Below are 26077 nucleotides of genomic sequence, written 5' to 3'. Positions count from 1 at the left end.
GTCAGCAATGCAGAGAGCATAGTGGGAAGCCAAGCTGGCATGAAGCTTCACCGAGGCACTCTGGTGTCCATAGTGGTTTAAAGAACCCATGGAAATGATGTCGCACAGGTCATGAATGACTGGATGCTATCATGGCAACCCCAGCAGCAGATACACAGCATTATACTCTGATGATTAACAGTCTCTCTAATTTTCAGTTTTTACATTGTTCAGTGGTACTTATCCGCTATTGTTGTCTTGAGAATTAATATTGGTCAATATTCTTGCCAGGAGATGGAAATACATTATGAAAAAATAATTAATGGGACTACAGTTCGCATAATCATTGTAAAGAAATTTTCTGTCTCCTCCAGTGTTTGTCAGTAAAGAAAAAGGGGACATATCATTCATAATACCATTTTTGTTATGATGTAGTTTGAAGTAGCTTGTAGACTTAGCTATTATTCTCTGGGCATCGCTATTGGGCATAGATTAAAAACATCTTGCCATATTAAAATTTTAACTTGGGTGGAGGAGGAAATGTAGAAATTCAGTTTGAGTGATTGTTCTGTTAATCTCAGTTGAGATGGTAAATATAAATGCATCCAATTGATCAAACTGAAGAAAGAATATAAGTAATAGCCCATGTTAGATTAGGATTTATTTTAAGTTTACAGATATCATATATATATGTTTTCCCCTTGTGATGGGTTCCTCCAAGTCCACTCCAATTAAGGAGCAGACTAGGAGGGAACTTTCCTACCCCCCCCCCCCCCCCCCCCCCCTACCTCTTCCCCTCTCTTCCCTGACCCTTTTGAAGGGCCCTGTTTTGAACTTACTCCAGCTCCTGAGCTGGCGTAAGTTGTGCGCGCTGGCAGGCTGCCAGCGTGCGATCCCTTGGCACAAGGGTTACGTGCGCGGCTAGGCCTCTTCTAAGATGCGCACAGTGTGCGTGCAAGGCTCGGCCACGTGATTAACTCCCATTTTCCCCTCTGTGCAGGGGATTTAAAATTTAGCTATAAGTAAACTTGATTAATAGCAGTTAATGGACTTCCCCTCCAAGAACTTATCCAAACCTTTTTTTTTTTTAAATCCAGTTACACTAACTGCAATTCCACAGAATCTTCTTGATCTCCAGATTAGTTTCACTTTTCCTTACCTAAAGATCTGTCACATTTATCCCATGCTTTGTGGAATCCTGATGCTATTTTTTTTACCTTCACCATCTATACTGCTCTTTGTGTGAAATAATTAAAGAAGCCCCAGATCGCCACACATTTAAACTATTAAGGCATGGCTTTCAAGCTGCCTTCAGCTTACGGACACAATGTGATCACTTTATCCGGGATTACTGCAAGTCATAGGATCTCATCTGGTTTGCCCCATCCCCTAAACCATAACCAGCCTAGCTCTCTAAGTATAGTAAATGTAACGATACTCCCTACAATAGAGCAGCTTGGAGAAGTCCATTGACAGCTATTGGTTGGGTTTGTTTGGGGAGTGGCTACTGCTGTTTATTGCATCGGTGGCATGGGATCTTCTTGGTGTTTGGGTGGTTGCCGAGTTCTTGTGGCCTGGTTTGGCCTCTGTTGGAGGCGGGGTGCTAGGCTTGATGGACCCTTGGTCTGACCCAGCATGGCAAGATCTTATGTTCTTACATTACTCCTAAGTCTTCCCACTTTGAGCCTCTTTGCATAACCCAGTGTTCTAGAATTTCCTGAAAAAATGCTTTCTTGATTTTGTGTTGTGTATAGCTTAGAGGTATTTGTGTCTTTCTATTTTATTCTTCTTTTCTCTCTAGGGTATACAGTGGCTATTGAAAGTCTACATTCCCTTGAATGTTTTTCACATTTTGTTGTCAGTATATGAGTTTTTTATACATTTAAATGAGTTTTTACCCACCCTTCAGGACACTATACACCATACCGTTCTGGATCAAAAATGTTTTATTGGGGGGCAAAGCATATGCATATCCAAAAAGCAAAACTAAAAACCAATAATTAGATGTCTCTGTTCTCCTTTAACTATACTTATTTGGCAACACCTTTGACAGCTATTACATTTGTGAGTCTGTTGAGTTAGGACTCCACCCAAGGTCAGTGCTTCCATTAGGAAAACCAGGCAGTCGTCTAGAGCGCCAAAGTTTTGGGGGCAGCAAAATCTTGCCAGCATGAGCCCCAGATGAGTTCTGTGCCAGCGCGAATACTACCAAAGAAGGGATCACTGTTCTGGAGCCACTGCTGCTGGTAGGAGGGAATGCTGTGCTCGAGGTAAGTTGGAGGGAGGGGGGCACATGACTGGAGGTTTGCCCTGGGTGCTAAATACTCTTACACCGGCCTTAGTCTCCACCATCTTTGAATATCTAGATTTGTCAGTATTAGACCATTTTTCTTGACAGAGCTTGAGCAGTTTTGTAAAGTTCTTTGGGGAGTGTTGATGGACAGCAATCTTCACATCATGTGTCAGATTTTCAATTAGATTGAGATTGGGGCTCTGACAGGGAACTTACCTTTTTGTTTCTTAACTAATCCAGTATAGCTTTGGCTTTGTGCTTCATATCATTACTTTGCTGAAAAGTGATTTTCTGACTCAGTTTTCACCTTTCTTGTAGAGGGCAACAAGTTTGTTTTTTTTTCAAGAACTTTTCTGCTCTTTTTCTCTATTATCCCTTCTATTCTAATAAGTGCCCCACACCCTGCTGATGAGAAACATCCCTATAACACGGTGCCGCCACCAGGGTTTTTCATAGTAGGGATGATCTCTGGGTGCTGTTGGGTTTGTGCCAAACATAATGCTTTGCATTCAGGCCAAAAAATTCTATTTTAGTTTTGGCAGATCATAAAACGTTTTGCCACATGGCTACATTATTCTCCCACGTGTTCTTTTGTGTACTTCAAACAGAATTCAGAGTGGGCTTTCTTGTGTAATGCTTCCTTCTTGCCAGATTTGTGGAATGCTTGCAATATTGTCACAAGCACTTCAGCCATTCTTAGCCATGGAAGCATGTAGTTCTTTCACAGTTGCCTGTGGCCTATTGGTTGCCTCCCTGATCCGTCCCCTTGTTGCTTGGTCATCCAGTTTGGAGGGACAGCCTGATCTAGGCAGAGTCTTGGTGGTGCCATATACTTTCCATTTGTTAATCATCATCTTGACTATAATCCAAGGGATATTCAAGGATTCTGCAATTCATGTGTACCCATCCCCAGATCTATGCCTTTCTAACAATTTGGCCTTGAGTTCTTCGTGACAGCAACTTGCTGCTCATTGTTAAAATGCAATACCCAGCAGAGGACATCAACAGGAACTGCTGAATTTATCCTGTAATCTGACTAGTACATTTTAACGCAGATGGGGCCGATTCACTTGGTGTGTCTTTTGTAGGTGATTGGTTACACCAGAACTTTAAGTATTTAGGATTGCTATAGAAGTATAAGTGAGGTGGACACTCATCCAAGAAGCTCTATTCCATGTTTTTATTTCTACTTTATTTTCTAAGGAATTCTGGAAAATATTTTTCACTGGACAGTTGTGGGGTAAGATGTGTGGATATATGGAAAAAAACACTATTTTAATGCATTGTACTTCAGGCTATAAGGCGTCAAAAGACGAACATTTTGGAAGGGGGTGTAGACTTTCTATAGCCACTGTATCTATTTTGGCCCTTAAGTCTTATCTTATAGTGCTTTTGATGTAGATTTTGCACTGTTTTGATAGTCTTTCCATAGAGTCTATATTCTTTTGAATGCACAGCCTCCAGAATCGTGACACTGCACCAGATGATGTCTGACCTATTGCTTGCACAAAGGCATTTTTTTCTATTAGCTATCTCCTTATGCGCTCTTGTAGACATCTCCACTGCTTTACTGCACCATTTTGCAACCTTGAGACAGAGCACTTGCTGGACAAAATGGTGCCCCAGGCAAGGTTTGCTTTTAGAGCCCCCTTCCCTTTTGAGCTCACATGTTTGCAAACTGACTCAAAAGGGCTGTATGACACCCTGGGCTTGATGCCTTTCATGATTGCCTTTCTTGCTTACTTGCTGTTGCTCTGCCTTGAGATCATCAAATATGATCACCCAAGATCCCTTTCCTGTTTGGTGCATATTGGTACCTCACCTCTCCCTACTTTATTGCATATCTGCTTTTTTTTTCTTCTTTGCATTAAGGATCCTGTGCAACCTATGCAATAAAATTTAATGTGTATGGTATAGCTCTCTTGTGCACACTTAAAATTTATTTATTATTTATTTATTTATTAACTTTTATTTACCGACATTCGTGAAGCACATCATGCCGGTTTACAATGAACTCAGGTGGAAAATACAGTAACAATAAAAATGAAAAAAATATTAACAATAATAAATAACAATTAACAATATGAGGGGATGAGGAGGAGAAGGGGACAAGGCAGGAAGGAAGATGAAGTAAAAAACAAATTAAATAAGAATAGAGGGAAAACGATGTACAGATGAGAAATATGTACGTGGGTCATTAACTTAAGTATAGGTACCAGTAACTTAAGTACAGGTTTCATTAAGCTTAAGAGGGAAATAATGAAGAGTTGAATGACTGCAGTATTAACTAGGCGACGGAAATAGAAAATAAATAGAAAATGGTAAGCTGTGTAGGAAGATCCTAACATGCATGTTAAAGGGGGTCTACAAAGATGATGGGTGAGAGTATGCTAAAATTTGCATGCCCACGATTACAAATGAAGGAATGCCATGCAAATGAGGTTGCCAAATCCATGCCATGGTATGTTCATACTCCATGCTATTTTGTGAGCGCTTGGTAAAAGTTTGCTTTTTCAGATCTACCTTGGGCTGGTGTTAATATGAAACTATTTACTAAGGGCAAGCTAAATAGTATGAACATGCTAAAGCATGCTGAGTTCTCTTTTCCTCTTGGCTCCTCCTGCTGGCTTCCAAGGAGTATAGAACTAGGCCTGGAGTACATAAAGATTACATAAGGGAAGAAAGGAGAAAACTACCTCATTCCAGGTGAGGAGGTCAGAGGAGAGTAGAGAGTTCCAGAAGAGCAGAAAACTGACTTGACTGCATTTATTTATTTACAAAATGTATATGCTGTGCCGTCCCAAGTACTGGGCAGCTTACAGAATAAACATTTATAGGTAGTTATGAAATTCTAAAAACTAATACAAAATAAACCGAATAATAAAACTAATAAAATCAGTCTTTCAAAAACATAATTTGTTAAAAACATTTTGATAAAGAAATAAAATGAACATAAAACAAATGTGAGCTTTGACTGAGACTCCATTTTTTTTAAATATACAAAAAAAACCCTTTTTAACTTTATTTTTACGGTGCCTTTACTGTCATAAAATATTTTTTAATAAAATCCCAACTGAAATGAGGGTGATTTCAATTGCTTTATGAACATTTTTGTGCATGTTTAAAATCCTATATTTTATGTATCGGTAAAGATCTTCAGTGTGAGGACATGGTTGGGGACAAAAGGGAGTATGCAAGGGGAAGACCTGGGAAGGAATCTGGACTCAGAAGGACACCAACATCTGACCATTTTCCCCTCTGAAGATCCTGTGGTATAGGCACCGCATCAGCATCATATAGTTGTCATCTGCCATATGCTCAACAGACATTAGCTCTGCATTCAAACCAAAACAATTTGTCATCTCCAGCAAGCTTTTGAGGCTGACTTTTCTTTAGCCTCTGCCTATAGTGGATACACTTGCAATGACCTTTGTGCTCTGGAAACCTGTTGCTTGGAAATGCTTTTTGTTTGTGTAAAGAAAGGTGGATTTATTTTTGTTCTGCTCAAATATGTGACAATGTGTCTCCTCTTCTGGTCTCCCTCCCACTCTGTCATTTTTCTCCTGGTTTTTCATGTCTCCCTTCTCCTGTAGGTGCCCTATGAAAGCTTTGTTTATGTACTGTTTTTGGAGGGGGACAAGGATTGAAGGGGGCACTAGTTAGTTACCCCTGATAGCCTCCTGCATGGGAGGCTCCCTGCTTTAGACTAGTCAGGTAATGGGGCTGCTCTCTTCCCCCCCCCCCCCCCCACGAGATAGCATAAGAATTAACTGCTGGACCTGTCTGGCAGACTGTACTCTCCTCCTCTCATTTGACTGGCATTTAATTCTTTCTCCATAATAATCTTTTTCTGTGGGAGAGCCCAGAAAATAGGGGACCTCACATTCCTCTCTTTAGTTTAACTCACTGATTCCCTACTTCACCTATATCTTCCTCCTTTGCCAGTGCTTAGTTAAGGTACTCCTCTGATCTTAAGGCTACTGTTCTGTGCCTGTAAATAGTTGTTTGATAACTTGCACATTCTAGTCTGCGCATTCTTCATTTGATTGGCAACGATTAAATAGTTATTTTCTGTTGAGCCATAAAATATGGCTGTCTTGGGGTCCATATGTCTTTATTAATCCCAATTATGTGAAGCTTTCTCTTTAAAGAAGAACCGATTAGCACAAGTTTAACTGATCAAGAAGGTTTTAAATAGAAAATTAGCACTGCCAATATGGCTCGAGGTATTTGTAATAAAGGCTTGCTTCAATAGTATTAAGTTACTTAATTTTAATTTCTAAGTGCCAAAGGTGGAGTAGAAATTTACTGTGAGCTTTATATATTTTTTTTTTAGGCATTGTAGAAGATTACAAACCTCCATTCTATGATATGGTTCCAAATGACCCCAGCTTTGAAGATATGAAAAAGGTGGTCTGTATTGATCAGCAAAGGCCAAACATTCCCAACAGATGGTTTTCAGACCCAGTAAGAGTTTCATTTTGTGAAATTTCAATTGTTCTCTTCTGCATTTCTTTTTCATAAACTTTGGACACAGTAGTGCTTTAGTATTGACAGTTTTGGAATATGTCAGGTCAGACACTGCAATACAAGAAGAAAAATAACATAGGGATGCTTAACTCTTTCAGTGCCAATCCACAATAAATCTTGATAAGTGAGAACAAGTACTAAACAGTACTGTTTCTCTTGCCATTTTTAATAGCTGTTGACTACATCTAGCTATAAACTGCAAAAATTGATCTCTATTAAAATATAGGTGGTTTAAATTGAAAGTATACAGTAAGAGTATGCCTGCAACATTTCAACTAAAATGAAAATATTGTTGAAATATTTATGCACAATCTTTCCTGCCATTAGTGCATTTCTTGAATTTTGCTACTCCAGTGTAGTTTTAACTTTTTATATCTCTGCTTTTACAGGGGTGATGTATGTTATTTGTCTAATAAAGGAAGGGCATAGTTCAATTTTCAAACATTCTTCCACATTTACACACAATTTTCTAATATTCATCTCTACTGCTGCACATAGTTAAGGTTGTTTGAGGTGTATATGTATGTATTTTTTTTTTTATTTTTTACAAAAGAAATACAAAAAGACATTTATGTATTTTATTTTAATTACTTGCCTAATCATCGTTCAAGGTGATGTACAATCTTATAAAACGTATGATTATTTATAAACCCATTGGGTACATAACACTCATATTAAAAATAAGATGCAATAGTACCACATTGAGTATATTTTAACAGAATATAACAAAAGCAATAAACCCCCATGTTCTTACCTCCACCAGGCCAGTTACCTGGATAATTCAGGTGCTTAGGCTGCTAAGGAAGCCTTCTCAAAGGTTGAATCTGTGTGTGTACATAGCACTCCAGGAATAGCAGTTGCACACCCCCCCCATCTTCCCTAGGCCTGAGCTCATTGTTACTGGTGCACCTGCATGGATCTCCTGCCCCGCAGGATGGAGTGCCATCCCCCAGTTTGGGAAATACTATCATTACTTAGCATGGTAATAATTGACACTGTCATTACTAGGAGAGTGTGGCATGATTATGATGATAGCCAGGTGCTTGCAACCTTAAATCCATGGTTTTAAATTACAGTAACAGCTGTGGTTAAAGGCACTAGGAATACCATGTTTGCTGTCTTAACAGTTTATGGAGTAATATTTTTTTCTTCAAAGTGCAAGCACTCACAATTATGTTGTGATTTATTTCTTTATGGCTTATTAATTCTAGGATCTATTAACTGGAATAGCGAACCTTTTAAGGAAGTTTTAATCCTTTTTAATTCTGTATAGTGATATTAGGCTTGACTGTTGGCTAGGATCATGTGAAACACAAATATCCAAAGCTGGCAACAGCATTGACAACAGATTTTTATTGACAACAGAAATGTTAGGTTTCACAGTATAGTATACATATAATAATTGCTAGTTAGCTTTTGTTAATGTCACTGCAGCAGTTAAAATCACAAAATGGAAATATGTACATTTTGTAATTTTCTGTATCCTGTGCTTTATAAGGAGCGTTTCTCCTGTTTTGTGACTGTAGCATCAGTTCTCTCCAAATTGGGCTTGGTGGCACTATAAATAAAGGAAGAAAATTGGAAACCAATCAAATTAGAAAAGAAGATAATTTTATCCTGTTTAAACAGTATGATTGTTTCAAAGCAGCTAGGAGCTGTGATAATTATTAAAGACTGGGAACAGAGTATTCGTGCATGTGTTGGAGGATGGCTAATTGTATAAGGGACTAAAGAAACCTTATAAATAGCACCTTCAGAACTATTTTGCCATTTGTTTTACATACAATTTAAAAATGAAGAGAAAAATATAAAACATTGACCACAATAACTGTACATATTGTTTATAGTATAGGGAATAACGAGCAGCAATTAGAAAATGTTACATTCATGAACTGCTGAAATGTGAGCAGTAAGTTAATTATATGACAGAATAGTTTAAATCTTAAGCTGTTGGTAAAAGTTGGCATTAAGTTGCATTCTATAAAAAGTGCAAATTTTTTAAAATTCGTATCTCAGATTTTTAAGTGAATGTATTGTATCTTATCAGAGCAGAAGGAAATAAACTTTCAACATCAGTATAAAATACAAGCTGTGCCGTAGTTTTGTGCATCCTTTGATAGGTTATAATTTATGTACTTACATTGTACTTTCTCTCTCCCTCAGACCTTAACATCTCTTGCCAAGCTGATGAAAGAGTGCTGGTATCACAATCCATCTGCTAGACTAACTGCTCTGCGAATCAAAAAGACTTTGACCAAAATTGATAATTCCTTAGATAAATTGAAAGCTGACTGTTGAAAATCTCATGTTGCTGTCAAGTTGAAAAAGTTTTGTGCAGCTGGAAAATATGCTTGCCTGACAAGGTGTAAAATCGGTCCCAAGCAATTTCTTACCGAGGCAGAACTTACAGCCACCTGTTGGGCGACAGTCTTGAATCTGAACATTGCTCAATGACTGTAAAGGGCATTTCACAAACGCCAGCTTCAGAGACGTAGGCTGGATGTTATGTTGCAAAGGCATGGTCTGAAGGAACACAGAGAAACTGTAAGAGCAGTTCTGGGCATTAAACAACTGCTTTGAATATCATTTACAGCTCTATTGGTCACTCCTAGGGGGGTCAGTACATGGAACTGGTAAATTTTGATCAGCAATATTGCCTGTGCTTCTCTTCTTTAGTGCACTAGCAATTCTTTGCATTCCTTACTTGCACTGTTGTTGTTAATTTTAAAGACAGTTGCCAAAATTGATTGGCCATGTAGTCTATTAATCTGAATAATGCAAATTCAATTTGGTTAACTAAAAACGTAGTGTCAGATTTAGCTGAATTTTACATGTGTATTGATGTTTACAATAATGCTGAACATTAGGATTCTCTTGTTTATACAAAACTTGCAAACTTATTTATTACTAGTGCACTTACCGGTTTTCAAAAAACTGAATAGTGCAGAAAGTTAAAGCTTATTTTTTTGTGGCCTCTTGATTTCTTAGTACACAATTTTGTAACACAAATTATAATCATCAGAAATTGTTTTCCTGTATTATCACTCATTAGGTTCACATTTAAGTGCTTCATGTTGGGGAATTGTGTGGTCTGTATCATATTTTCTCTTCAAATAGTAATCATGTGTAGCGATTATTTATGTACCACATTACTTCAAATATCTTACTGATAATAGGATTTGAAATTATTTGAAGAGTTCAATAGGAATTTGGGTTATAATATCTATGGGGAGAAAATGCATTTTTCTTCTGAACTATATTTCATTTGCATAATGAAATGTGCCAGGAAAACAATTATTTTGTTTTAATCTACTTTTTGTATTTAGTTATTTGTATAAATTAAATAGGATGTTTTCAAGTCAAAACAACGTTTTTAGCTTAATTGCACCATGAAGTAAAGATGATTTAAGTTTTTTCTCAAGTAAGAATGAACTGACATTTTAGTCACTTACCTAAGGAGCACAATATAAAAAGCCTGCTGAGTATGGCCTTTATATATGATTTAATGCATATGGAGATACATGTTACCATTTGTATCGTTTCATGCCAAAAAGCTTACATCTACAGCAGGACACATAGGAGGCAGGTATATTCCAAATGCACTGCCCTTTTAGAATAGTAGATGCAAAACCTGGCCCATAGCAGTCTAATGCACTCTATCGCTAGGACCATATTTATAAAGCATACAGATTAATGGCAGCTTTCTTATAAAGTGCCTCAGTGAATAATAGAGCCTAGAAAGCAAATAACGTTCATAAAGTCAAAGGCATATAAACCAAGCACCAGCAACATGGTATTTTGTAGTCTCTAACCCAGGTACTAAAGGAGACAATGACAATAAACCATATGTCATACAAGAGTACTTCAAAAGTTGGTAGGAGATTGCATTTTCAAGATACAGTGCTTCCTTTTTAAAAACCTTGCTAAGCTCAACAATTATTATTGCTATAGGGTAATTCTTAAATTCAGTCCTTGAACAGGCCCACTTCTCTGGCTTTTAGGGTAAGCAGAAAATTTATACAAATTAACCTAGCTAGTAGAGCAAATATATCTCAAATATTAATTGTGGATAGCCTGGAAACCATACTTGTTTCTTAGTTCTCAAGTGCTGGATTTCTGTAGAGCTCATTGGGTGTTGTAGTTTTTTGGATTCAGTGATTAGAAAAACTAATTTCTCAGATCTGTTTTACAGGAATAGAATACCAAGCATATTAAAAATTGATTTATTTTTTTTTTGCTTAGCATGTAGAGCTAGCAAGGAGACCCAAGATTGATACCCATCACTCTGTTAAAACCTTTGGATAATTAATCTCTGTGCATAACCATTTTATTGCTACTTTTTATCTCTTTTCTTTTACCTTTGTATAGTATTATACAGAAATGTCTGCTGCAGCATATTTTGTTCAGTAAAATGCTTAGAATTACCTTTATGAATGGTGCTATGTTAGACCAAATTCTTTGCCTTGGTGTTAAAAAATTTGGCAGAAAAAATAAAATCACTGACTCTTGTTCACTTAATATTCCTGGAATCTTATTGACTACACTACCATTCTAAAAATGAAAATGCTTTGCTATTGTGATACTGAAGATCACATCACTGTATGTAGCCAGTTGTGAACAATGACCCACTACTTAACAGGTCTTTTCCACAGAGGTTTTGCCTTCAGTAGAATTATAAAAAAGATGGTCATTCTCCCAGACTTTCTAGTTTTCTGCCAGAGCTACTTCTGTTCTTTGTCTCCATTCTATGTAGTTCCATAGTTAATTAGGTTAAATAAAATAAGAGGTCAATAATGTTTAACATATTATAATTGCTCTAAGTTATTGGAACATGGTAATCCAGAAAAAAAAGATGCATAATCCCAACTGTGTATCTGTAGACAATTCTGCAGTACAGTGATGAAAAAAATCTTTTCATACCTCAAATATGGTAATTACTTTGTCCCTGGATCAACACTTTCCATAATACCAAAATACATAATTATTCTATCTAATATTTTTTTCAAAACTGTATAAATTTGAAGATATTTCAACTGCAGGAATTTGTTAAACCAGTCCCTTATATTCTTTAAAAATTCCTGGTTTCAGAATGAAACTGATCTCCAGGTGCCAATTTGTCTCGAAGCAAACACTTAAATTAGCAGAGTGACATTAACCAAGAAAATCTGACATAAAACCAAACCTTCCTCTTGTAGGTGGTTTATTTGTGTCAAGTACAACTCTAACAGAAATCTAAAAAACAGTTTGCTCCTCACATTTTACACAGGCAGCTCATTAAATACTTTACATTTTTCATTACACACATACATAGCCAATGAATACATTACCCATTTCCTTGCATCATATTCTCATGACACTTATTTATTGATTTGTACAGTTTTTATATACCGTTGTACAGAAACAAGTTTCTATCATTACGGTTTACATTCCAGTTAAAAAATAAAACATAAAATATGAATAATTAGAAAACATAATTAGAATAAAAATTACAAAAACAGGATTAATAAAATAAGACTAAAAGATAACTACATTCATTACTAAAAAGTAATCACTTCATCACTTCATAGAGTCAATCAGGCAGGAAATGTATTCCTTCATATAAAAATATACTGATTGTACACCTCTTTTCTCAATCTTTAATCTTATCCTCCATTTTAGATCCAAGGACAGGCTGTCTATTTGCCCTCCATCTTAGATGGAGCATCATGTGATGTTTTTCACTCTTTCAACAGAAAAACATGTTTATCTCCTACAAAAAGGGGAACAATTATAGTTTCATTATGATCCAGTACCCCAGGTGTGGGCCTAAAATCTTTTCAGACAGTTATGTCTTAATCATTCATTTCTTAATCAGATCATAAGACTTTAGACAGGTAGCTCAGCCCTCTGTTCCACAGCAATACTCTTTGCAAAATTGACCTAATAGACACTAAGACATCAAGAGAGTCTTTTTTTTTTTTTTTTTAGTATTCGTACAGGTTAATCCATACAGTGGGTTATGCACCTCTACCAGCAGATGAAGACTGAGCAAAGCTGACATCACAGTGTGTGTGTGTATATATATATATATATATATATATATATATACCCTTGCACTGACAAGCCCGCCAGTATTCTCTATCTGCAGCAGATGGTGGACATACTGGGGATTGCTTAAAAAAAAAAAAATTGTAGGAGGAGACAAGAAGGAAATTGATTTGGCCTGCCAGTCCAGTAGCTGGTTTTCCAGCATGGACTTGACAAACAGCTGAGAGGCTAGTGGGTGCAGGAAGCAGTGTGTGGTGGTAAAGGCCTTTCTCACAGGACAAGCAGGATGTTAGTCCTCACATATGGGTGACATCACAGGATGGAGCCCAATCACGGAACACTTTTGTCAAAGTTTCTAGAACTTTGACTGGCACCTTCTGGGCATGCCCAGGATGGCACTAACCCTGCAACCAGCAGGGGTCCCCCTTCAGTCTTCTTTTAAGGAGCTCCTCGCAGATTCCTGATAGGAATTAATTGGCCGGGTTGGGCTTAACTCTGGTAAAGAGTATAAATATAAAAAAAGAAAGTGGGAGTTAATTTTAGGGATACTATTCCCCTTCTGGTCTCTGAACACAGCGCACCAATCTGACATCTGTTCCAGTCTCTGGAGGAGTTTGGCAGCCTTTTTGGCTAGGCCCCGCTCTCAGCCTATGCTCAGAAGCCGTGTGATAGGCCACGACTGTGTTCGCATGCTTTTCTGTGCACAAGGCTGCTGCGAATCAGTGTATGACATCGGTTCGCGCTTACATGCCTGGGTGTATGCCAGGTGGGCGCCTACCTGAACCACATATGGGGCACTACATTTTGGACAGAACTTGTTTTTGGGTGCCCTGTCCCAGCGGCCACGCAGCTGGGTGCACATTTATCAGATGCTTTTGGGAATGTACTGATACTGGGTGTTTATCCATGGCACTGGTAGCAAAGAAGCCTAAGCGCCTTACCCTTTGTGCTGCTTGACATATTCAGGCATCACAGCTTGGTGTTCCCTCTAACTTGTGTCAGCTCAGGGAGAATTGTCTCCAACTGATTTTGCTAAGCCTGGTCCTTCCCAGCATTATGAGGTAATGGGACAGGAGGGAGAGCTGCTGGAGGTTTTGCATGGTTTTGGGGCTCCCCTAACTGATTCATCAGTGGTGTATGGTAGCTCACTGGGAGCAGGACCAACACCCCCTGGTTTTGGTATGGGTCTTTCTGCCTTTTCTTGGGTGGAATATTTTCAAGGGCTGTAGTTCTTCAGGTACAGTCGACGGTCCCAACCAATCCTAATAAATCATGATCGCAGGCTGCAGATTCCCACGGGTAAGCGTCAGAGTGCGTCTAGACATGCTGCAGGTCACTCTGATAGGGACCCAGATGGCACGGATGATGAAGCTTATCCTTACTCCCTGGAGGATGGGGAAGTTTCTCTGGGATTGGAGCCGTATAGAACAATGTTGCGTTTCTTTCAGAGAGATGAGTTACCGGCTCTGATCTCCCAGATATTGAAGATGGTGGGGGTGCCAGATGCTGATTCCATGTCTGAGCCAAAGAAAAATCCCATTTTAATTTCTTTGCATAAAGCAACATGTTTCTTCCCCACTATGGATACTGTTCAAGAATTGATTGATCTTGAGTGGGACACCCCAGAAGCTAATTTTAAAGGGGGACAAGCCTTGGAAGCACTGTAGCCCCTTGATCCAGCTGTAAGAGAGTAGTTGCGTTTTCCAAAAGTGGATGCGCTGGTGTGTGCTGTCACCAAGCGGACGTCTATCCCTGTAAGAGGGGGAGCAGCATCGAAAGATGCGCAAGATAGGAGAATTGAGGCTATCCTTAAGTAGGCCTTTGAGGCGATAGCAATAAATTTGCAGATAGTTTCTTGTTGCTCCTTGGTGACTTGACACTTGTTTGCTTCTCTTTCAGAAAGTCGATGAATCTGGTTTGAACTCAGAGCAGTGACGGAACCGGCAGCCACCTTTTTATCAGTTGCGGGCTGCGACCCGGTCCGCACTTTTGCCAGAGGGATGGCTTCGGTGATAGTGGCCAGGCATCAGTTATGGCTGCGGAATTGGTCAGCAGATACAATTTCAAAGTCTAATCTTACAAAATTACTCTTTAAAGGATCACTCTTGTGTGAGACTGAGTTGGAAAAAGCATGGCCAATAAGTGGGGTGAGTCCCAGGTTCCTCAGTTACCATAAACATAAGAAATTGCCATACTGGGTCAGACCAAGGGTCCATCGAGCCCAGCATCCTCTTTCCAACAGTAGCCAATCCAGGCTACAAGTACCTGGCAAGTACCCAAAAACTAAGTATATCCCATGCTAGTAATAGCAGTGGCTATTTTCTAAATCAACGATTAATAGCAGGTAATGGACTTCTCCAAGAACTTATCCAAACCTTTTTTAAACCCAGCTACGCTAACTGCACTAACCACATCCCCTGGCAACAAATTCCAGAACTTTATTGTGCGTTGAGAGAAAAAGAATTTTCTCCGATTAGTCTTAAATGTGCCACATGCTAACTTCATGGAGTGCCCCCCTAGTTCTTCTATTATCCGAAAGAGAGTAAATAATTGATTCACATTTACCCATTCTAGACCTCTCATGATTTTAAACACCTCTATCATTTCTCCCCTAAGCCGTCTCTTCTCCAAGCTGAACAGCCCTAACCTCTTTAGTCTTTCTTCATAGGGAAGCTGTTTCATCCCCTTTATCATTTTGGTTGTCCTTCTCTGTACCTTCTCAATCACATCTATATCTTTTTTGAGATGCGGCAACCAGAATTGTACACAATATTCAAGGTGCATTCTCACCATGAAGGGATACAGAGGCATTATGACGTTTTCCATTTTATTCACCATTCCCTTCCTAATAATTCCTAACATTGTTTGCATTTTTTGACTGCTGCAGCACACTGAGCCGACAATTTCAATATATTATCCACTATGACGCCTAGATCTATTTCCTGGGTGGTAGTTGGATCCTTCTTCCAATTTTTGAATGAAGATTTTTTTGGCTAAAATAGCCTTTCACCTGACCTTTTATCCATGCCAGTAATCATTTTGCCTTCCTTCCACTTTTCTTAATGTGTGGAATACATCTGGACTGTGCTTCTAGGATGGTTTTTTGTTTTTTTTAACAATGTCCACGCCTCTTGCACACTTTTTACCTTTATAGCTGCTCCTTTCAGTTTTTTTTCTATTTTTCTCATTTTATCAGTTTCCCTTTTGAAAGTTTAGCACTTGAGCTGTGGATTTGCTTACTGTCCCCCTTCCAGTCATTAATTCAAATTTGATCATATTAAGATCACTATTACCAAGCGGCCCCACCAGTTACCTCTCTCACCAAATCCTGTGCTCCTCTGAGAATTAGATCTCAAATTGTTCCCTCTCACATCGGTTCCTGAACTAATTGCTCTATAAAACTGTCATTTATTCCATCCAGGAACTTTATCTCTCTAGCATGTCTTGATGTTACATTTACCCAGTCAATATTGGGGTAATTGAAATCTACTACTCACACAAAGGAGTCGGCGGTTAACCACAACATATAATCTAAATCACCCAAAAATGTGGAACCCAAATAACAATTTTAGTGTTAGCCTAAGAAGGTGTCAGCAAGCCTTGACGTTATGTGTCACTCTCAAGCAGACACTAACCGGTCTTATCTATCATTCACCTTCATCATAACTTTAATGCAAAAAGGTATTTTTTCTTACTTTTTCTTTTTCAAAAATTAATTAATTAAAAATGTCCTCCATTATTACGAAAAATGACTCTTTCGTGTATAAGTTGGTAAAGGAGCCCTACACAGGCCGGTGTTTCGCGGAGTAAGCTTCCTCAGGGGCGTATAGAAACACTTCAAAGTAGAGCCATATATCTAAAATGAGATCAATAAAGAAAAGAAGTTGCATACTTGTAAAAAGGTGAAACAATTACTTATCTTATCTCATGACACCACAGCTACCGTTTTAGACGGGACCAGACGTCTCAACCATCTTGAAAGAAAGGAAATGGAGGAACCCGAACCGAGGCTCGCGTCTCTTTAAATACGTCATTTGGAATGACGTCAGCCATCAGCAATAAGTAAATATTAGAACATCTGTCAAAATATAATGAATTCCAAACAGTCCAAAATTCAACCTAGAAAAGAATATAAGTCTAATTCACTATTCAAACCAGAAGGATGAACAGTTTTAAGACGATAGATCCACCGCTGTTCAGACTGTAACAATATGCGTTCTCGATTGCCTCCACGCCAATGTACAGGGACATGATCGATCGCACAAAAACGCAAATCATCAAAAGAATGCCCCAGTTCAGTGCAATGAGAAACTAAAGGTTCCTTTACTCTGGCATTTCGAATATTGGAGCGATGTTCTATCATTCTCGTCTTAAGCAGGCGTTTTGTTTTTCCAATATACATTAGAGAGCAAGGACATTGAATTAGGTATATGACCATGGTAGAATCACAAGTGGTATGATGTTTCAAAAATATATTATAGCCAGAAGGGACAGTCATTTGGCCTGAAATCGTCAAGGAGGAAGAACATACAGAACAAGAACTGCAGGGCTTATGTGAGCCTGGTGACATATCTAATGTGTATGATGTCATAGAAGTGTCCAATTTGACCAAAAAAATTTTTAAGTTCATGGCGCGAGAAAATGTAATTCGGGGAGGCATATTAAAAATGACATTGGTTTGCAAAACATGCCAGTACTTAAGTATAGATTGGCGAATCTTAAATGCCACTGAGGAATACGGTAGAATGCAAGTATGACGTGAGGAATCTTCAGCTGGTCGTGGCAAAAAAAGCCATTCGCGATGCGAATATTTTGCACGTAAATAGGCCTTTCTAATACTTGAACGAGGGTATCCCCTAGCTGAAAAACGGTCACACAACATTTTTGATTGTACCTCGAAATCTTGTACAGTAGTACAAAGTCGTCTCAGACGAATAAACTGACTAACAGGTAGGTTACGTTTGAAATTTCTCGGATGTGCACTGGAAAAGTGTAAATAGGTGTTAGAACTAACTGGTTTCCGGAAAAGCGATGTAACAAATTTCCCATCAATAATGGTGATTCGTATGTCCAGGAATGTGATGGAATGAGTTTCAATGGTGGCAGTGCATTTCAGATGACAATTTAAAGCATTCAGCCAACATAAAAATGATGAAAAAACGTCTTCATTTCCCTTCCATAATACAAAGACGTCATCAATATACCTTTTCCACACCAGTAGTTGACACTTACATGGATGATCAAGAAGCCATTTCTCTTCAAAATAATGCACATACAGATTGTCCAAATCAGGGGCCATGGTGGCCCCCATGGCAGTACCACATGTTTGAAGAAAAAACTCTTGATTGAAAGCAAAAAAGTTCTTTTTCAGAACTATTTGCAATAACTGTACCAGAAAGTCAGTGGGAATTCGATGAGGTCTAGGTCGTTGATCAAAAAAAGTTTCAGCAATGTTAATTGCCTCATCTTGTGGGATCGAGGTATAGAGAGCCTCCACGTCTAAGGTCGCCATTTTAAGATCAGTAGTATCAATCTGTAATTGTTCCAAAAAAACTATCATATCGGAAGAGTCTCTGATATAGGAAGGCATGGATGGAATAAATGGCGCTAGAAAGTGATCGACGAATCGAGATAGCGGTTCCAAAACTGAGTCACAGCCCGACACAATAGGACGTCCCGGAGGATGATTGGCATTTTTGTGTATTTTGGGCAATGTATAAAACACAGGAACACGAGGATATTTCTTTGTAAGAAAATTTGCTTCTTTCAAAGTTAGAAAACCAGATTTCAAACCCAACTGCACAACCAACGATATGAGTTTTTGTATATCAGAAGTAGGGTCAGCATCCAGACGTTGATAAAACCGTGTATCGTCTAGTTGGCGCATAATCTCACATTCATAATCATTCCTGTTTTGTACAACAATCATACCGCCTTTATCAGCTGGTTTTATGATAAGGTCTGATGCTGATTGTATATGGTATATGAGTAGTATACCAACTGCTGATGTTTCTGTGTAGTAAAAAAATTTTTTATCTTGAGGGTCCTAACAAAACGGAACAATGCTACCTGTAAAGAGAATTTATCTCCACGGTGAGTGGGTACAAAGGATAATCCTTGTTCCAAAACTTGAACTTGGATGGATGATAAGGTCTTAGACGATAAATTCAAAATTAAGGATTTTTTTTACTACTCATATACCAACTGCTGATGTTTCTGTGTTATCTAATCCATCTACGTGGATTCCACCTGGACCAGAAGATCCAGCATTAAAAGTTTTTTATGATCTAGTATCACACGATATTGCTTCTCTTGATTTCACTGATTCAGCCTTTCATAATTTATCACGCTTAGAAAAAGCTGCTTTACAGGAACTACAATCAGCATCAGACCTTATCATAAAACCAGCTGATAAAGGCGGTATGATTGTTGTACAAAACAGGAATGATTATGAATGTGAGATTATGCGCCAACTAGACGATACACGGTTTTATCAACGTCTGGATGCTGACCCTACTTCTGATATACAAAAACACATATCGTTGGTTGTGCAGTTGGGTTTGAAATCTGGTTTTCTAACTTTGAAAGAAGCAAATTTTCTTACAAAGAAATATCCTCGTGTTCCTGTGTTTTATACATTGCCCAAAATACACAAAAATGCCAATCATCCTCCGGGACGTCCTATTGAGTCGGGCTGTGACTCAGTTTTGGAACCGCTATCTCGATTCGTCGATCACTTTCTAGCGCCATTTATTCCATCCATGCCTTCCTATATCAGAGACTCTTCCGATATGATAGTTTTTTTGGAACAATTACAGATTGATACTACTGATCTTAAAATGGCGACCTTAGACGTGGAGGCTCTCTATACCTCGATCCCACAAGATGAGGCAATTAACATTGCTGAAACTTTTTTTGATCAACGACCTAGACCTCATCGAATTCCCACTGACTTTCTGGTACAGTTATTGCAAATAGTTCTGAAAAAGAACTTTTTTGCTTTCAATCAAGAGTTTTTTCTTCAAACATGTGGTACTGCCATGGGGGCCACCATGGCCCCTGATTTGGACAATCTGTATGTGCATTATTTTGAAGAGAAATGGCTTCTTGATCATCCATGTAAGTGTCAACTACTGGTGTGGAAAAGGTATATTGATGACGTCTTTGTATTATGGAAGGGAAATGAAGACGTTTTTTCATCATTTTTATGTTGGCTGAATGCTTTAAATTGTCATCTGAAATGCACTGCCACCATTGAAACTCATTCCATCACATTCCTGGACATACGAATCACCATTATTGATGGGAAATTTGTTACATCGCTTTTCCGGAAACCAGTTAGTTCTAACACCTATTTACACTTTTCCAGTGCACATCCGAGAAATTTCAAACGTAACCTACCTGTTAGTCAGTTTATTCGTCTGAGACGACTTTGTACTACTGTACAAGATTTCGAGGTACAATCAAAAATGTTGTGTGACCGTTTTTCAGCTAGGGGATACCCTCGTTCAAGTATTAGAAAGGCCTATTTACGTGCAAAATATTCGCATCGCGAATGGCTTTTTTTGCCACGACCAGCTGAAGATTCCTCACGTCATACTTGCATTCTACCGTATTCCTCAGTGGCATTTAAGATTTGCCAATCTATACTTAAGTACTGGCATGTTTTGCAAACCAATGTCATTTTTAATATGCCTCCAAGAATTACATTTTCTCGTGCCATGAACTTAAAAATTTTTTTGGTCAAATTGGACACTTCTATGACATCATACACATTAGATATGTCACCAGGCTCACATAAGCCCTGCAGTTCTTGTTCTGTATGTTCTTCCTCCTTGACTATTTCAGGCCAAATGACTGTCCCTTCTGGCTATAATATATTTTTGAAACATCATACCACTTGTGATTCTACCATGGTCATATACCTAATTCAATGTCCTTGCTCTCTAATGTATATTGGAAAAACAAAACGCCTGCTTAAGACGAGAATGATAGAACACCGCTCCAATATTCGAAATGCCAGAGTAAAGGAACCTTTAGTTTCTCATTGCACTGAACTGGGGCATTCTTTTGATGATTTGCGTTTTTGTGCGATCGATCATGTCCCTGTACATTGGCGTGGAGGCAATCGAGAACGCATATTGTTACAGTCTGAACAGCGGTGGATCTATCGTCTTAAAACTGTTCATCCTTCTGGTTTGAATAGTGAATTAGACTTATATTCTTTTCTAGGTTGAATTTTGGACTGTTTGGAATTCATTATATTTTGACAGATGTTCTAATATTTACTTATTGCTGATGGCTGACGTCATTCCAAATGACGTATTTAAAGAGACGCGAGCCTCGGTTCGGGTTCCTCCATTTCCTTTCTTTCAAGATGGTTGAGACGTCTGGTCCCGTCTAAAACGGTAGCTGTGGTGTCATGAGATAAGATAAGTAATTGTTTCACCTTTTTACAAGTATGCAACTTCTTTTCTTTATTGATCTCATTTTAGATATATGGCTCTACTTTGAAGTGTTTCTATACGCCCCCTGAGGAAGCTTACTCCGCGAAACACCGGCCTGTGTAGGGCTCCTTTACCAACTTATACACGAAAGAGTCATTTTTCGTAATAATGGAGGACATTTTTAATTAATTTTTGAAAAAGAAAAAGTAAGAAAAAAATACCTTTTTGCATTAAAGTTATGATGAAGGTGAATGATAGATAAGACCGGTTAGTGTCTGCTTGAGAGTGACACATAACGTCAAGGCTTGCTGACACCTTCTTAGGCTAACAAAAAAATGGTAATTGAAATCTCCCATTATTATTGCACTACCAATTTGGTTAGCTTCCCTAATTTCTCTTATCATTTCTCTGTCCATCTCTGAGAGTGTATCATTTTTTGTGTGATAGCTGTAATACTTGTGTTTATGTGCACTTCAGTTAGCGAATGTTTGAGTACACTTGTACTTATGTGGAATGAGTTTTCTGTTTCGTTTGTCTGAACAACTTGTGCCCTATTCTTCACTGTATTCCTATTTTGGGTTTTGATACGGATACATTGTTTGCTTGAATTGCCTATGTTACCTTTATAACAATAACATTGGAACCTTGGTAGTTTTATGGATGGGAACAGGCAGGGAAAACTAAGCGCCTATTTTGAAATAAATTAGATGAGTGCTTTTCTCCCCAACCAAATTATTCCCTCAGAAATGCCTTGCCCTACTGTAGAGTGACTTATGTTTACAGTGGCTAAATATAGCTTCCTAGTGAAACTCCGTGGCTATATTTAGCCACTTTGTGCAAGTCAATTTTCTATCAAGGGAACCTGCATTCTAGCTGCATGGTTAGATGGGTAGAGCCCTTTCAAAAACTTCCAGTTCGTGTTAAAAAGAGAAAATTCCAAAGTATAAAAGACAATAATTAAAGACAGTAATAAAGGTAATCACAAGGATCTGGTGCTTAAAAACGGTTTAGCTGCCTTGTTGTTGTGTCTTAATAAATTTATTGAAAGGTAGTTTGCAGTATACAACCCGACAAGAACATTTTGTTTTTTTAATTTTGTTCCAGATAGTGTTGTCTGATTTCATTCAGTTCTATTTTAGTACTGAAAGTATTAACACTGTTGGATAAAAGCTTAACAGAGAAGTGAAAGGCTAAACAGTGTCGTTTACTACCTCACTGACACTTTAGCTGTGAAAGCTTGTTTATATTTTTCTTATTTTATGATAAGCAGCTCTCGATGGACTTGGTAAACATGTTTTGTTTGGGATGACTCACATCTGAATTTAGAAGGCAAGCTTATAGCCAATGGTTTTAATGGCACATAAAAATGAAAATAGTGTACTGTTTTGCATTTAATACTTCAATATGTTCTTAATTTTGATACAGAATATCTGATATCACAAGCAAAACAGAAGTGTAAGTGGATTAAAAGCAGGTAGACAGAGGTCAATGACATTTTAATGTGTTCCTCATCCCTGGTGTGACTTGGTTACAAACATTTTATGACCGTATTTATTTATTTATTTATTTGAGGTTTCTTATATACCGATAGCCGTTTGCACATCGAATCGGTTTACATACAACAAATAACTTATGGGCAAGGCCCCTTACAAAGAACAATATAACAATTTGGAAAACAAATATACAGAGGATATAATTGTGATAACTAGGAACTATACAATAAAACTCTACAATAAAATACAAAAAATACAAGAGATATATCAGTATTTGAGAACAGGAGTATAAGAGTTACTTAGGTAGCTATATTCATCTAGATGTCTTAAAGGAGAACACTTATGCTGGAGTGGTCATGATACTATCAATACAAAAACTTTAAAAACTATAACACATTGACGTTAGAAAGGGTAACAGCAAAGAGGAGCTGCGTAATTTAGAGATTCAAATGGATGGTGGGGGAGAACAAATGATGGTGGTAAGGAGGGAGGAAGAGAGGGAAAGAGGGTGAGGGAGGGCAGAAGGGGGCATATAGAGGGTAGGAGGGAGGGAGGTTCATGACCCAAGCAAGACAACACTGTACCTTAGCTGTTGACTCTTAGAGGTGTACAGGGGAAAAAATTTGATTTTGTTTTCGGTTCATTTTTGGAAGGTTTTTTCCTACCAATTTTGGTTCGTGGAATGTTTCATTGGTGTGAAAAAAATGAATCAAACATTAAAAAAAAAAAAAATACAAACCCCAAAATGGACAAAACAAATGAAACAGGACCTCCCACCCACAAGGAAAAATGCTGGGGCCAGGATTCCCTCAGCCCCCACTTACCCAGTCCAGGGGGGATCTGCTGCCGGACTAGGCTCAGGCCAAAGCCTCTGCCTTGCATATAAACCAAGACTGCAGTAAGTCACTGTGACCTTGGCCTATGCAAGGCCGGAGTCCAGACCTGATGCTGAGGCCTAAGACTAGGTAGAAGCCTCAGCCTTGCATAGGCTGAAGTCACTGTAGGTCACCATGATTTTGGCTTCAGCCTCAGCCCACCCAAGGCTTCAGCCTCAGCTGGAGCCCAGGCCCAAGCCCAGGCCTGACACTGCAGCCTGCAGACCGGGTCCCGATGCTGGGGCCTCAACCCAGACCTGATGCCAGGACCTGCCCCAGAGGCCAAGTCCTGACAATGGGGCCTCGACCTGGAATCAGGCCTCATGCCAAGACCTGGCTTTGAGGCTGGGTCCCAACACCTGGCCTCGGCCTAGGGTCAGGCCAGAGCCCAGGCCTTGGAACTCCGATGAAGCAGTTCTCTTCTGTCTTCTTTCTTCATAACCTGATGCCGTGCACTGGGGGATGCATCAGAGTTAATTAGCTCTGGTGTAATCTCTCTAGCAGATACATAAAAATGTTGCTATGGCAATAATGCAGCTTTGGGCCTGGGCCCTGGCCTCTGGCATGGGCCACGACATCAGGCATGGGTCCAGATTGAGACCCCAGCATCAGGAACTGGCCTCTGGGTCGAACCATGGTGTCAGGCCTGGACCTTTACTCTGGCCTGGGCTGAGGCCCAGGCATCAGGATCTGGCCTGGCCATCTGATACTTGATGGGTCAGATAAGTGATTGATTGTTCCCAGGGCAAGGGCTCTTGTTTCTTGGCCAAGGCCCCAGTGTTGGTCCGGGTCTCAACCAAGGTGCCGGCATTGTGCTTGCACATATGCCATGGCCCTGCTTTGGTCCCAAAGCATTCCTTTCAAACGAATGCAAACCAGTAAGAAAAAGATAATGCCCTTCTACAGGTCCTTGGTGAGGCCTCACCTGGCGTACTGCATTCAGTACTGGTGCCTATATCTCAAAAAGGATAAAGACAGGATAGAGGTGTTCCAAAATAAGTATGACCAAAATGGTGAGGGGTCAGCATTGGAAGACTTATGAGGAGAGGCTGAAGGATCTGAATATATATATCCTGGAAGAGAGGAGCAGCAGGGGAGATATGATACAGACCTTCAGACTTTCAGTTACATGAGTTTTTTTTGTTTAATTTAAAATTTTTTATTATCCAGTATATTGTAAAGCTTACAAACAGTAGATTAAATAGAGATGAGAACAGCAGTACAAAGCATATAGACAAATACAGAACTTTTTTGTTTTGCCTCCAAAGTATAAAATACATAACAGTTCCAGTGTATTATCATTTCCTCAGGTGAACAGATATCCATATGTAGAATTGCCATTTCCCACTCTTCACTAGCAATCCCCCCTACCCCCCTCTCCCCCTCCCCTTGACATTTCTCAATACTTTCTCATACTATCAATTACGCTATTCCATCTGTGCTATGTACTGAATTAGCAGTGTCCACATCCTATAAAATTTGCGTATGGTATCTCATCTGTGGGCCGTTAATTTCTCCAAGTAATGTATTTGTCTTACTTTGCCGTAGAGCTGCGTGAGTGTGGATGGGTTTGTACATTTCCACTGAGCGGCGATCACCAATGTGGCAGCAGTAGTAAGATGAAACATTTTTTGTTTTTCATCATCTAGATATGGATAGGGGAGGCTGAGTAGCCAGAACGCCGCTTGTAAGGGAAGCTGAACTCCCCACACTTTATCCACCAAGCTTTGACAAGTACTCCAAAGCCCCTGCAGCTTAGGACATTGCCAATAGGTACCCCTCTGGGACCACTGTCGCCAACAATTAGGTGAGCGGCCTGGGCACCATTTGGCTACTCTGTTACCTGAAAGGTTTTAATGATGAACAATCATCAAACTTTTTTGTTGGAAAGAAATCAATAGAACTAGGGGTCATGAAATGAAACTCCAGGGAGCACAACTCAGAACCAAGATCAGGAAGTATTTCTTCATGGAGAGGTTGGAGAATGGTTGGAATGCCCTTCCAGAGGAGATGGTAAAGATGAAAACAGTAAAGGAATTCAAAAGGGCATGGGATAAACAATGTGGATCCCTAAAGGCTAGAGGACGGAAATAAAGAAAAGAATGCATGGGGGTAACGGGGGGTAACTTGCTGGTGTGGCAGTTGCTACCCTTAACGAATAAGCCTTGATACTGTTAATACAACTCCATCATTGCTGTCTGCTTCAATAGCAGTGGGAAAAGGGGAACTAGATTCAGACAGTAACCAACGAGAGCCCCGACTTTTATGGTTTGGAGAACAAATAAGCATGGGGGTAACTAGCTGATGCGGCCTTTACTACCCTTAATCACTAAGCCTGATACTTTTGATGCAACTCCAACATTGCTCTCTGCTTCCATGGCAAGGGTTAAGGGAAATTGGATTCAAACAGCATCAGAGGGCCCTAACTTTTAT

The 26077-nt window shown here is 39.1% G+C and overlaps 1 protein-coding gene across 6 annotated transcripts in view; it reads left to right on the top strand.

Moving 5' to 3' along the window:
* The window catches only part of ACVR1 (activin A receptor type 1), a 231441-nt gene extending 220126 nt beyond the window's left edge, over positions 1-11315 (top strand). For 5 of the 6 annotated variants that reach the window (XM_029605532.1, XM_029605534.1, XM_029605533.1 and 2 more), the window contains 2 exons: positions 6609-6739; positions 8966-11315. In XM_029605532.1, the coding sequence (XP_029461392.1) occupies positions 6609-6739; positions 8966-9100 (266 nt within the window). In that variant the 3' untranslated portion in view covers positions 9101-11315. Of the gene's footprint in view, positions 1-6608; positions 6740-8965 lie in introns of those variants that run through there. The other variant, XR_003857345.1, reaches the window with a different exon arrangement.
* The last annotated feature ends 14762 nt before the right edge of the window (positions 11316-26077 follow it).

This window comes from Rhinatrema bivittatum, chromosome 6, assembly GCF_901001135.1.
Source record: "Rhinatrema bivittatum chromosome 6, aRhiBiv1.1, whole genome shotgun sequence".
Lineage (NCBI taxonomy): Eukaryota > Metazoa > Chordata > Amphibia > Gymnophiona > Rhinatrematidae > Rhinatrema > Rhinatrema bivittatum.
This window is presented reverse-complemented; position numbering and strand designations above follow the sequence as displayed.